The sequence below is a fragment of the Achroia grisella genome, unplaced genomic scaffold (assembly GCF_030625045.1).
Source record: "Achroia grisella isolate CSIRO2021 unplaced genomic scaffold, CSIRO_AGI_Agris_v1 utg856, whole genome shotgun sequence".
In the NCBI taxonomy this organism is placed as follows: domain Eukaryota; kingdom Metazoa; phylum Arthropoda; class Insecta; order Lepidoptera; family Pyralidae; genus Achroia; species Achroia grisella.
In genome coordinates this window covers 3,514,157-3,528,845 of record NW_026713045.1, presented here as the reverse complement: position 1 = coordinate 3,528,845, position 14,689 = coordinate 3,514,157, and the positions used below count along the sequence as shown (strand labels likewise).

The following is a 14,689-nucleotide window of genomic DNA, read 5'->3' as shown; positions in this document are numbered from 1 at the left end:
GGCAACTCGCAGTCAGTCTCGCAATGGCGTTACTAGGAGTTAGTCGTGTGTTCGTTTAGTTTAACATCAACCCGAGCGGACACCGGCCCAAAATATTGGCCTGTCTACTCCTGCTCGAATTACACGAAAAAACTTCCTGTAATTCTTTTACGCAACTTAATTAAAGTAGTCATCGCCACGGACAGTCAAATTTTGGTACGATATCCACTCAGGGCGAATCATTTCAAGGTTCGTACTTCATTCGTAATTTCCCCTTACTAAATAACGTTACTAAATCGACGATTGTCTCGTAGCGTAGTAGTCGTTTCGTTTATGTTTTGTAACTTTGTGTTCGCAATAAATTCGCAAAGACGGTCAAGTATAAGTTTCTAATGGGGATTGTTTGTTGCAGATCATGTACATCTCATCGTAGTTCCTCATTGTTTTAAGTGTTTTGTGTTGTGTTGTGAACTTAGTGTGACAGTGTTGTGTTTGTGATGGATCCGGGATCGCCTTCGCTGTTATGGCCGCTGCGTATGAGCAAGCCGGCAGTGACAGTGCCGGTGACAAGTGGGGAGCATAGTAAGGCGGAGGAAAGGTCGCAGTCGCCAGCCCTTGCGGAACGGCTGTCAGTGGCATCCTCCCCGAGCAGTCCGGCGCCCAGTAGCCCTGCCCCCCCTCCGCATCAGTTCCAAGCGGCTCTCGTAGCTGAAAAGTACCTCTTACTAGAACAAGTGGAAGGTTCATCCTTATGCCGATGTGTGGACGTGCGCACACAAGAGGAATATGTCTGTAAAGTAAGTACATACAGATATCTTGCTAAACTAGTTTAACTTTCGAGGCAAGGACAACTTATAGTAGATAATACGTAGGTACTATAGTCTGGTTTTGCAATCTGTAATCTATGTAACATTCACATTTCACGTAAAATAAATCCTAACGCAACATCAAAATAACTTCTTCGAAAATTAAACAAAACACGATTGCACGAATTGAGGAAAATTTATGCGGAAACTACTTTGTGCGTAGTGTGAATTCACTATACTTAATCTCTGGACATTTCTTATACATACAGACATTGTTGGGGATGTCTGTCTGTCTTTATGTGTAGTAGGAATAGCACATAGGTAGCATAGCAACCTACTAACGTGCCTTTTAGTAGGTATTCAGATAGTATGTTTCAGATATTCAGGTAACTTATGTAACTTCTGACAATTCTTTCTAAGTCTTTGTTCTTGATCTTATCACTAGACTCGATCGATCGCATAAAATAAGCCTATCATGACTGTTCTAAACGAATCATCTGTTCAAGATAATTTATATAAATCCTAGTAATATACTATCTTAATATGTCGTAAGAAACAGTTTTTCCAGGACTAATTACTTTTAATTTTTAAAATACAACTGGCTTAAGTATCTAACTAAAATAATATGTTGACCTACTGTAATTCGTGTTTTAAGTTGGAATCTATTTATATTAATATAGTGTACGCCAAATTTTATTAGTAAATACCTGTCTGCTGTGTCATAATACGTATAGCCATTCTTATCAAAATAGGAAGAAAAAACGCATAGATAGGTACGTATCTACCTAACCTAATACATACTTTTATAAGTTTGTTTGTGGTTTGATAAAGTTAACAAACGATTTTCAACTTGATAATATCGAACATTAAATCGGATTTCTGCCAACATTTCTATATTTTCCTCAATCACTACTATTTCTAAAGTGTTTATAAAACTATATCCATATTATTAAATGTGTTGTTATCCATCAAAAAACGTCAGACTCACAATGAAGTAGGTGGCAATACCTACTTATCTTTACTCAATGTCAATATATGATCTCAGAACAAGTAAAATGTCAAGAGGGAATAATACAACATAAGTGAAGTCATTTTCTATAAATATGTGAATTAGGAATGTACTAATTTTAATCTATATTTTATTATTATATACAATAAAGACATTGTTATAATAGACATGTAATGTTTCATTTAATTACGTCAAGTTATTATTCATCAACGTCGCAGATTATATCGTAATATAAAAAAATACACATTTATATATTTATATTATGATAAAATGTAATTAATAACCTTTATTAATTTGTTAACTGGCCACATATACATATTAACGTTACTATAAGTAAATATTTTTTTTAATTCAACTAAAAACTTCAACACGTTTACAGTCGTCAAAATAAGCATGAACAAAAATGTGTGCGTGTATTCATTTCTTATTATCACTGTTTTGCGGCTATTGTGACGTGTACAGTGATCCGGGTGATCCCTCTTGACTTTTTTCTTGCTCTTTGTTTAAGATGTACCTAATTTAACCTTTTCATTTCTTAAACCTTTTTCTTTTATTATATTTGCCAACATAACAAATCGTATAATTTTCAAAACGTGTTACATTCTAATCCCTTCATTAACTATTATTATTATTAAGTCGATACTTATTTACGATGTCGTCGGTACTTGAATCTTTTTTTATTAGATAATTGATTTAATGAGCTTAATATAACATATCTCTGTAACTAATTACTTATAATTCATAGATTTCCTTTACAAAACTTATCTAATCGCACTAAGTATATCCTTTCATCGAATAATAGGTAATAAAATTACGTTTGTGTTCTTTTAATAGATGATAATGGAATGGGGCATCCGCCTGTGCTAACGGTATACGCTGGCGGGGTACTAGTGAAGGATGAAGTCAGGTCAATTACTGTCAAATTCACTACGCCATTATCCATTATCTTATTTATCCATGATTTTTTCAAAGGTGAACAATGTGGAGGTTAACCTAATAGGGATAGCACATTTAAAAAAAGTAAAAAAAATCAAGCTGATCAAATCTGCATGTATAATGCAGATTTGATATTATACATAAACCGTACAAATACATCAAAAAGATAATTGCATACTCATAAAAAATCTTGTCTATGACAGTGTCCATTAACAAAGCTTTTGTCATAGACACGTAATTAATCATTTCGGATACCCAGCGAGGTATGTCATGTAGGGTGTCGAAATATGGCAAATTTCAACATTTGTCTGCTTTGTTATATTGATACAGAGTGTAATCTCTTGTTTAAATTTAACCTTTAGTTAATTAGACAATCAATTAACTATTCTGGAACCTCAATACCTCCGAATTAAAAAAAAAAAGAAAATTACTGAGTATAACAATTGTCAGTATGTATTATATAATAACATAATATTCACAATACATAACATAATATTCATAATATATAATATATATTATGGATTATAATGGTTAGAAATTTACTTAAATCGTTGCAAATATTAAGTTGTAATGGCCAGCACAGAGGTCCAATTGCAAGATAAGTTATCATTAATTTCGAAGTTACTTAGTTAGTGTCATAAAAAGAACGAAAGTGAACATCTTTTTATAAATGTATATTTATGTATTACATCATGGGTCTAAAAATAGTTATTTATTAATTGCCTATTAGTGCCCACAACTTCATCTGCCCATACTTTACAGACTCTAAAAATCTGTTAAGTATTGAAAGACTTTTTGTATCCCTTTAGACGTTATCACGCATTTCCAAACTTTCTCAAAAACGTTTCTTAAAATATTATTGATATTTAATGTAATTAAACAGCTCGATGTACACCAGTGTAGGATTTAGAAGGGTTCCTTTTATCCCACGGGATTTAGACCCCATGGAGCGATAAGCCAAGCACTCAATAATGTACCCACATGGCGTGTCGCATTCTTTGCAATTATCTTATTTTTCACAAATGCTATATCAATTTAAATGTTGCCCTCGCTCTAAGGCGTTCAAATAACTACTTTTCTGCGATAGTATTATGATTCATTTTGAATACTCTGCAGTTTAATATGCATGTCGAATAGAGGATGTAATATTACAATTTCATCGTTTGGTTTATATTTATATAAAATTGTATGGTTCGCATAAATTTTAATCCTCTTACATTTTATTTTACAATTACTTTAAATATAATAATCTTACCTTATAAATCATAATTATACTTATTATTACCTTAGTAGTTTGTATAGTCAACATCATTCTTCGTAAAACTAGACACGCAATTATTAAGTACAGTCACACATAATCTACCAGGTGACATAGTTGGTCAATAATGTCAGTAAGTTTATTTATTAGAAACAATTAATCAACTACAATACTTCCTCACCTCAAAAGATACGACCGTGACCACATCGACCTAGAAAAAAAGCATTCTAATACATTATTTAGAATTGGAATGTGGTTCGCGAAAGATTTGTGTGCATTACATTTAATGTCTCCTAAGTTAGCATTGACTATACGAACCGAACAATGAATGATACCATCTATACGAGGATGACTGTACTAAGTAATGACTACTGCTTAGCTGTTATTTAAACAATTAACAGAATAATACCTGTTTTTCATAAACCTCGCGTGCATTGTTCGTCGCATCAGACCTCACCGGTGATACCTCTTTATATGTCACGGTCCCGTGATGCTCGAACGCACTTGTAGGCCACAACCATCGCAAGTATACAATGTCATGTACACAGCTTTCGCAATCCATTAAAAACTGTGTTATTATAAACGTTATAATTGATAAAACATTCATCTGTCCAATGTGTACGGGGTTCTCAGATCCGAATTTTGGTGACACTGGCCACTCTATTTGTTTGAGGCATAATGATACTGAACTTTAATACAGAAGAATAAGGTTCAGTTTTATAACATTTTTATTGATTACCAGTTATTGCATGCCCGTTGTGCCATGTGTCGTGATAGCTTATGTATATCATGTATAAATTCCATCATACCGTACAGTTATTTTAATCAAATATACTTGTTTAAAAGGATACTCTGTTTAGATGGTTAGCGACCAGTTAAGAGAGATATATTTTCAGATTCATCATTGGTTGAGATTTATTCTAAAAATTAGTCACCCAATCACTCATAAATGTCATTGATTCTTAGCTGTGTGGTTGCTGGTTACTCAGAATAGCTACCATATAAATGAGTTGTCATTAACTTTAGGCATATGAATTTTAGGCAATACAGGATACATAGTTCCAGCCTAACAAAGGCTTAGGCTGGTATTGTCAAGGCGCAGAATAGGCTGTACCTCGTGAGAACCTGGCAAGGTTAAGTGAGGCAACGGTGTGTTGCTAAACGCCGAGCGTATTTACAACACCGATTCTTGCCGACACGACTGCCACATTTGTAACTATGTACAACATACGCCGTGTGTTGTACCCGGCCTACGCAACTTGTTTACGACCCTTGCCTTATTCATCTTCCGCAGAATAAAATTATATTGTCATTGTTTCATTTTAAACGTTCTCCATATACGTTTTAAGCTCTTCTTTGTTTGTCGAAAAGGACAACATTCCCTGTTTGACCGTAATTTTTATCATTACATTATAATTTACTGCTCTGTATAAATTTAGTCATAATAAATTTTTTTACAATTTCTTGTATGATATAAATGAAACATAAATTTGCTACATTGGCAGCGTTATTTAATCAAACAAAGCCACGCAACAGAGTTATAGTAACTGATAATAACACACGTGCTCGCGGTACGACCCGAATATAGGCGTGACCTTCTCATTGACATTGTGAAATAGACGAGTTGATAACGTGCCGATCGCCGAATGTCACAGCGAGGCTAGCGGGCCCCCCTCCGCTGAGCGCCCCACTCGTGCACCACGAGACCGCAAGCCAAGCAACGCGATCGACATTCATAGCAGTTTCTTTACATTTGTCTTTAATAGCAACGATGTAACCGGAGATACAACTTCAACGCTATCGAATTGTAGTAACGGTATCGTATTAAGTATACCATCAATCTGCAAACAATCGTAATAACCGTTATTCAGTTACTAGAATCTTGAAATGTAGGCAGTCGAAGACAATAACAGAATGTGCATAACAATTCGATATTGTTCATGTAGATTTTATTCAAACGTAACCGTCCAGCGGCCCTGGAATAAACACTTAACCTATAGCATCGACTTCAAACCGGACTTAATAATTTTATTCCAGTTTCTCTACATAGTGCCCATTAGTAATTACCAGATTCTAAACCTATATTACTTTTTATAATAATGTTGATGTGTGTGTATGTTTTTTTGTAACTATTGGCAATCGTGTATTTATTTGAAAATTTAACAACACGTTTAACAATATTTAGCCGTACTGTGATTAAACAAATATCGATAACAATAAGTAGGTTAGCTCCCGTAAAACGCATATAAAACTAAATTTTATCAAGTGCTCTGTCAACGTCGCGAATTCTTATCATGAATGGTATTAACAACATATTTTATTCGCAAATACATCTACAAATGGGTCATGTTTTATTTTTATACAAGACTCTCGGTAATCTAAATTGGTGTGCCGCGCCGATTGGTCTGGGATGTTTTAGAATAACTATTAATACTCGTAGTTTATGAAGAAAAAAGAAATTGTCGGCGGCACGCAACGTGATTCATCATTTGTGAGTTGGAAATTCTGATTTAGTTTAGTTTCACCGGTAATGTCGATGACACTCGTGCCGGCCTAAAATAAAAGCATGGCTAAGGATCAATAAACCCTAGTAGTTTTTATACCTCTACATTATCATACAGTACATGTAATTTAAGGCAATACTTATTAAATTATGTATTATTGAAAAGATCTTGTTTATTAAATATCGTAGTAACACATAATGTAGATTAATACTCTCTTTCCAAATGTATCGAAACTAGAGACCTGTATTTGAAGAAGGGTCAGCTATTCACTAAAATATTTCAACCTGGTTTATTCAGAAATCACAAGGCGAACCTTTTCAATTACAGTTGCTTTGAAATGCTTTGCATGTATATTTATAAACTATTCTAATTTAATATTGAATTATTTTCGTAATGTTGATATTGCTAAAAAAAGTTACTATTACATTTATTAATACTAAACTACACTTAGTATGTGTAAACTATCTCTTAAATTTCTCAATGAGTTACCGTGTGTTTTAGGGTTTAACACATCTAATCACAACAACATCAGTGTTAAATTATAACAATGGTAAAGCAGCATCAGTCACGCAATCAAAGTAAACTAGGTCATTAAGGCATGGAAATAGCTTTGACCCCATAATGTAACAATAAGCAAGTTAAGGAAAAACTTTCATACGGTTTCCTGGAAAAGACCTCGAAGCTAAAACCTTCAGAAATTTAATAATAACTTGATGACATCAAGCGCAAGAGCTTTTTGGTTGATTGAGTAGGTGATTTATACTACCTACGTTGTGTTGCTCACGTACGTCATTTTTGTCCTATAGGTGGTGTCGAGAGATTGTAGCAGCTTACTTCAAGCCCACTACCGCCTCGATGGGCATCCGCACGTTAATCCCATACATGAAGTTCTAGTCGGCGATAAGAGGGTGTACCTAATTTTTCCAAGATCCCATTCCGATCTCCACTCATATGTGAGAGCGCGAAAAAGGCTACGAGAGCACGAAGCTCGAAGATTGTTCAGGCAAATGGCTGAAACTGTCGCTGCTTGTCATGAACAAGGCATCGTGTTACGAGATCTAAAATTGAGAAAATTCGTTTTCGCTGATCCACAAAGGTGAGTCGACTTAATTTCACATCTATAACTACTGTTTCTTTGGCAAAATTAAAACTAGAGAAATTACAGGTAGATAATTTACAATGCTCGACATTATCTCCTAATATAGCAGCGAAACGCAGCCGGAGTCCGTCGGCCGCGATTCCGATTGCCGTGTGCTAAATTTTGCCAATGAAATATCTGACGCAATGGTCCCGTTGCAACTGATATCTCCAGCAATCGTTCGTTTCGCCCATGATCGATTGCTTCCTTCGTATTTTTTATTACGCTGATGTGCCCACTGGAGAGATCGATCGTGAGAAACACGATTTTTAAAGACAAAAAGTTCAGAAAGGAAACGGAAGTGCTTGCTCTTTATATTTTTAAGTAGCGCGCGTTATTTCCTCCTCATGAGTCAACAGCGCTTCGTTCTTTCGAACTGGTGCGATAAGTAGTATCGACGCATTCATTATGATAATTTACATGCGGTGCTTGTCGACTTAATGACAGTAGTTGGCATTCTCGTTATAAACTACGTACTGTCGCAGAAGTGCATCGACGATAACCAACACAGGCGCCAGTAACTCGTCGCCACTGCATCCTATAAATGAGTAATGCATAGACGAGCTGATTAAATATAATTAGTTTGAATGGTTACTAAAATGTATGCCATGTTAAGAACAATTACTTTGTCAACAATAAGATTACAAAATAAATTTATTAATTACAACCGGCAGCCGATAGGAACTAACGGATTTTCAAACTTATGAAATGTTATCTGGCCTCCATTGTTGCAAATATCTCCGGCAATGCTAGCAGCTCAAGGCGAACGGTGTCATTGCTGCGTGTACAATACTGCGCGCACCGCATTCGGGTCAAGGGTTCGCGGCAAAACGTTCGCGTACTGCATAGTATTGTGGCCAACATGTTCATTGGCACTCTACCATCATAACTGATCACCCACCCCTATCCACATTTCGTAAACCATAATCATACAGGTACCTGCGCTATCCTCACCCGCTCAGGTGATCCCAGTTAACCCTAAAAAAAGTGAATAGATTATTTTATGCACCCCTTACCACATATCTTATTAACGAATACAACATTCTTCAGGGTATTTAAAATAAATTCTATTCACCTGTCCATACTTCAAGCGATTGTTAATATAATAAGAATAGAACATTTGATGAGATTGTAATCTCTACAAACAGTGTATCTATTTTTTGTAACCCAAAACCAAAACTGCTGTATATAAAATTTTTATATTTTTGTTACATTTATTTATTAGGTGTAAATTATATACTCACAGCAATAATCAAGTTTCAGTGTACATTGCATCATTCTGACGGATCAACCAATTTTAGTTACGCCCCCACACCCACCAGTACTTGACTTTACAATAATCGTTTCTTTGACCTTTGTCGAGACGTTCGCCCCTGTTCGCCCCTGGTGACATTCGCACTGCGCAAATATAAATTATAATAAGTTGTTACTGGACTATGGCGCAGTTGATAAGCTACGATTTAAACTCAAAAAGAGAACCTATTAATAGTGGAGCACAAATATGTAAATAAATATGAAAGTTATATCCATATACACGCAATGGCTTTAATTCGGTACCTTTTCAGAATGGACAGATAGACAGGAAAAAGGTAAAATTTAATACTCTTTTCAACATCGCGTCATCAAAGCGAATGTTGTCAAAAGCGTCGGTTCACGATGCGGAACGGGAAGCACCGCGACCGTGCCTCAAATGTAAAACTTTTGCTTTACCCTTTGCAATAGCAGAGCACTGCCACGACTTGGGAAGCCTTTGCTGAAGTTTCTACTCAAAGGTGGAATGTTTTGCATTTATTAAAAAGAAACTGTTCAGCTAAAGACAAACTTAGACAGAGACCATAATAAGTTTTGGCAATAAATATTAATGATGAAACATTCAAAAATATACTGTACATATACTTTAAAACTGTATTTTTATACAACATTTCTATATTATTAATATTACAGATGTCTTCCTAATTCTACCACATGTCTGTGATATCTCGGAAATGTTATTTTTTGCTCTCTGGACATTAGCGGATACTCATCTGTAGGTCAAACAGCTGTTTCAACCAAACTACTTCCCAATAACTATTAATGTCATGCCTAAAAATATGAACACAACGGTCGACCCTTACTTTTGAATGAAATTCGTAGTTCATCTGTTGAATAACAATATTTAATTTGCATTTAGTAAACGAACGGATAACCTTGCTTAACCCTAATAAAATCAAATGATTATCCACATGTCGCGCTGGTCATTACTGTATACAGCTGTTCTTTGCAATCGTGAGAATGGTCGAATAGTTCATTGAGAAGGTGCAACATGAGCAAGTGTCCCGCCCTTCGAACTCCGTTCTCACGTCCCGAGTCGCGATATAAAGGCACCCCTGATTATAAATTCGAGCCATCGGGCGGGATGCCGCGATCTACATCCCGACTCAAAGGTAAACAAGAACATTAATATTGATTCCGCGCTCCTTTGACGCTTTGAAGCGAATTTTCCTAACACTTGGGTAGTTTCTCGTGTCCTTTGACATAAATAAACTTTTTCTTCTTCAAACTCTATAAGGCCAGTCTTTGATATGATAATTTTTATATATTAACAAAATAGAAATTGACCAATAAGAAGTGTTTTCGCCAAATATAGGCATATAAATTTATTTAATTAAGTATTCCATTAATTAATTATTACATAAATTTGCTATCGGACAATTAATAGGTTAGTTGTCTCAAAATTCAGGTTATAAATCCGTTACAGTGTGTTCTTCAAAGTCGTTTGATCGAGAGTGATAGCAATAGCCATTGGATAACAGAATCAACTTTCTCTATTACCACGTGTTACTTATAGCAAATAGTAAACGAGAGATTCATTTGAAACTATTCGGAGAAATCTCGAGCAGCACATCCGGGCGTTGTGCTTTGGGGTAGGAAATCGAGTAAGATTTTATCCGATAACACAGCAGGTAGAGCTAGTTTACGCCCATAAGATTGTCGCTTATGATACGCTACAGTGCACTAAAATTTAATTTAAAGTATATGTACTGAAAAATATCAGGAATCAATTAATAGATTAATAAAATTACGTAAGTTTAGAATAAATACACATAAATATATTCTCATCGTCCAAACTTTATGACGGAAAGCCGGATGTTTGAATATAAACTCTCTTTGTTAGAATAATGCGTTCTTAATTTTTGTATTACCGATGCGACACTACGAGCCGGAAATATATTCACATGGCGTAACTGGCTATTGTCCACTACAGCTTTTTTAATTCGCTACGCAAACTTTACAATAGGTATATTGTAAGACGTCCTTTACCGACATGGCATCGCAGACTTTGTGGTGCCAGTAACTTGCACTGAGATGGTCTCGTAGTTACGTAGTATCCTTTGTAAACAATCTCAGGTATAAAAATTGTCGTCGCCGCATTGTTCCGACCCATCCCGCCTACTCTGCGCCAAAATAATATCTTCGAATCGTTGCAGGTAACAAAACAAAACCCAACTTTTTGCGTAACGAAGTTCTAACTCTGATTTGAATATACGGCAAACAATGAATGTTTTACAACGGCATTTGATTACGCAACTAGATATATTTGTGGCTACGGTAAAATGTGAACGTGATCATGAATATGGTGGTGATCTTGAGATATATTTATTTGAGATGCACTTCGGCGCATGAAATTTATCTATGTAGGTAATATAGATTTTATTTGCTTGTGATACGTTGGGTTGATAATTCGCACGTCTGCGCGGATATTTACGTTCTTGCGCTGGCGCTCGCCAGCGGATGTGCCAAATTGGTCCGCGATAGACGCGCGCCTCGCCACCCGGTAGACGCCGCCGCGTCGCATACCAGCCCGGCCACCGGCTGCCACTAAATCTCCTTCTAAATTAGAACTTTAGTTAAAATTGTTTAAACACGTCTCTTCTACACGCGATGACTCCAATACAATTTAATAAAATGCATGCAATATGATATCGTGCACTTAAATTCCGCCTGAGGCTGTCGCCAGTAGAGCAGCAGTCGATCAACGAGCTTACCTGTGCGCCTACGCCGATTATTTTGAAAACGTTTTGAAACCAAGTTACTAAAGTGTGAAGCAAGCCTGCTACATTACGACGATGTATTTGCATAATTCCGGGCGCACGGTAATCCACCCGTATGTCTCGGTTTCGTCAGTTGTATAACTTTTGGTGCATACGTACCTCGTGAGAGCTATTGTTTGGTTAGTAACAACAGGCAACAAGGTGGGATACTCCGCATTGCGTAGTTGGCACGTGTCGTCGCTGTTTTGCGCGGGTGTGGCCGTTTAGGTGAAATGAATGATGGCGTATCTAGTACAAAATTAGCCGAATGAATCAGGCGTGCCGGAATTCCGAATAGAAGCGGTATCTAGTTTTCGAGCATTTTTAGTGGCCTCGGCCGCGCCACGCGTGGCGTCAAGTGTGGTGAGGTCGCGCAGAATTGTGCCAATGTCGCGCTACCGACGCCGACGCATTGCCGCAGCCGGCCACTGCTGCACCACTCAATCGTGCGGAACCGATGCCTTCAATTGCATTAATTTGCGTTTGGACGTTTGTATTTGTTATTTGCCTTGAACTTTAAAAACGCTGTTGGTAGAGTCACTTATTTTTTTACTTTTTAGACTCGACCCACCAGTATCACTCTAAATTACTCAGTATGCATTTAAATTCACGACTCCTACGCCTCTCTCCCTCATTCTGAAAATAAATGAATCCGTTGAGGACGACGCAAGCATTCGTCACGAGTCACGACTATAAATAACGTATGTTCGCACCTTTTTTGGTGGTACGAAAAGACCGGACGCAGCTACCGGACGCTGTATGTATATACTGCATTGCTCTTGATCGAATGTAACCTCTACGTCACATACAAAACGGTTTACAATACAACTAACGTCACTATAACGTAATGAGTCGACAGACATAGGTGTCATCCATACAAAACTAAATTCGATTGTCAATGGAAATAAAAACTATAATAGGCTTATGTTTACGGTACACCTTGCTAAACGGGGGGTGCATCGCACAGGTTTATTGTTACACATTCACAGATAGGGCGGACTTCCGGGGACCGTATCCATTTCCTTCCTGATGTTTGTTACTATAAATCTTTTTTATTGATAATTCTTTACAAATTGAACAGGACGGAGTTTGTACAATTTCCCAATTTATTAATCTCGTTGTCGGCACAGCTGAGAAAACGAACAACTGGCTATTAAATCGATCGCGTTGCGTAAAACAAAGGTCTGCGAAACCTTGTGCAAGCGGCGCGCCCGCGCTGCGCCGACATATCTGCGGATTTGCGTAAGAGCGCACTTATCCGCCGATATCGCCACCCGTGTGTTGTGACACGCTCCGCTTGACTCTTACATTCGGTACAACAAGTCACATTTGAAAATATACCTATCTCGCAGTCCAGTAAACAGAATCTTGGCCAACGTCAATATTATAGTCTTGCTTTACGGCCGCCACCCGCAATCCCAACGATATGCGAATTCACAACCTATTGAAACTTTCGTTCTTTATATTTAAAATACATACTAATGGAGAATGAATGATTACATTTGAAACATGTTAAGAATATCGAATTGCTATGTATTATTTATACATATATTTCTATATGGAAATCTTGCGCATTCAATTTATTAATCAATATCTGCCCGCCCCTTCTTCGCTAGTATTGAACAATATAATATATAAAAGATATATTAGAAATAAGTACAATGGCTCTGGATTTCAGCCTGCAAATGGATACACACAAGCACTCTATCGATATAACGTGACGCCATTATTAATAAAAATATTAACTACTAATAAAATTATTTCAATATACATATTTATATGTATATTAAAACTCCATTTTATTCGTATTATTTTCTTGATTTGATAAATACTCTATAAAATTTATGAATAGGAGTTTAATATACGTACAAATTTCTAGTAGCTAATTTTACTCTGCTTACGAGGCAAAATTGCAGTGTCATTTAATGACATCAGCGCATGAGTCACCGCGCCGTGTTCGTGACTCTGGAGAGGTAGGATAGAGGGCGAGTTGAACTGGCGTAACCTTCTCGGCAAGCTGTAACAGCATAAGGCACGCTCATTAAAATCTTTGCAAAAAGTTTTTACGGTCGCCGAGCGCACGCGACCTTATCCCTTCAGAAGATGGGTGCATTAACGTCGTGCTAAAGGAAAAAAGTATGCACGTGCCAACATTTAGCTAGGGACCAGACATGCTGTAATGAAGTTTTCTTGGTAAGTGCGTCGCGCTTGGTCAATCACCAAGAACGATCCGAACTCGAACCTGGGAATCACTGACCGCCACGCGTTCCTCCCACATTTTAATATTAACGCCGTTCCGTATCGTTCCATACGAGTTGTGATTACTTTATAGCCTAGCAACAGAGCTAGCCAGTAAGAAACTTAGCTCCTTATTTTATTTTCTCGTGCATTTATTTTTACTGCATCTCGAAACCTGCCCTGTGTCTCTTACGCCGTTTCGGAGCGGAAAAAACTGCTACAGTCCACGGCTGCATTCGCGTCACGAAGGTCGCTGACCGCCTAAAACTACCCAGCGTAGTAACACCACAAAGCTAACTGGAAAACAAAGCACTAACTAAATGCATGACGTAACGACTGAAGTATTCTGAAGCATTGGAAAAATTGCCTCAAGTCCATCGATATAAAACAAGTATTGTGTCGATAAAACAATGACCATTACCAATGAAATTCTAAAATATGTTATATTATTTTATAGTTAGCATAATATTTATCCTTTATAAAATGAAACATTAAGTACATTGAACTGAGGAATTACATTACACATATAAAATCGCCACACAAGATTGGTAAAAACATCTCGTAAAGGAAAGTGAAGTATGCAATTTTTAAAGATAAACTCCACCATTCAAAGAAACAATGTAACAGTGAATCAGACGTTGTTCTCGTGGCTCGTGATAAATTCCATTCCGTGTGCATGTGCGTCAGTGCATTCGATGACGTCACTCTAAGGGGAAGCTTAAAAATATTAAAGGGCAACAAAAGAGGGTGA

The 14,689-nt window shown here is 36.8% G+C and overlaps 1 protein-coding gene across 1 annotated transcript in view; it reads left to right on the top strand.

The window, feature by feature from the left end:
- Positions 1-14,689, top strand: part of LOC131852611 (tribbles homolog 2-like) — a 38,228-nt gene continuing 23,539 nt past the window's right edge. The window contains exons 1-3 of the mRNA XM_059203303.1: positions 1-228; positions 392-776; positions 7,299-7,588. Coding sequence (XP_059059286.1) covers positions 477-776; positions 7,299-7,588 — 590 coding nt within the window. The 5' untranslated portion in view covers positions 1-228; positions 392-476. The remainder of the gene's footprint in view (positions 229-391; positions 777-7,298; positions 7,589-14,689) is intronic.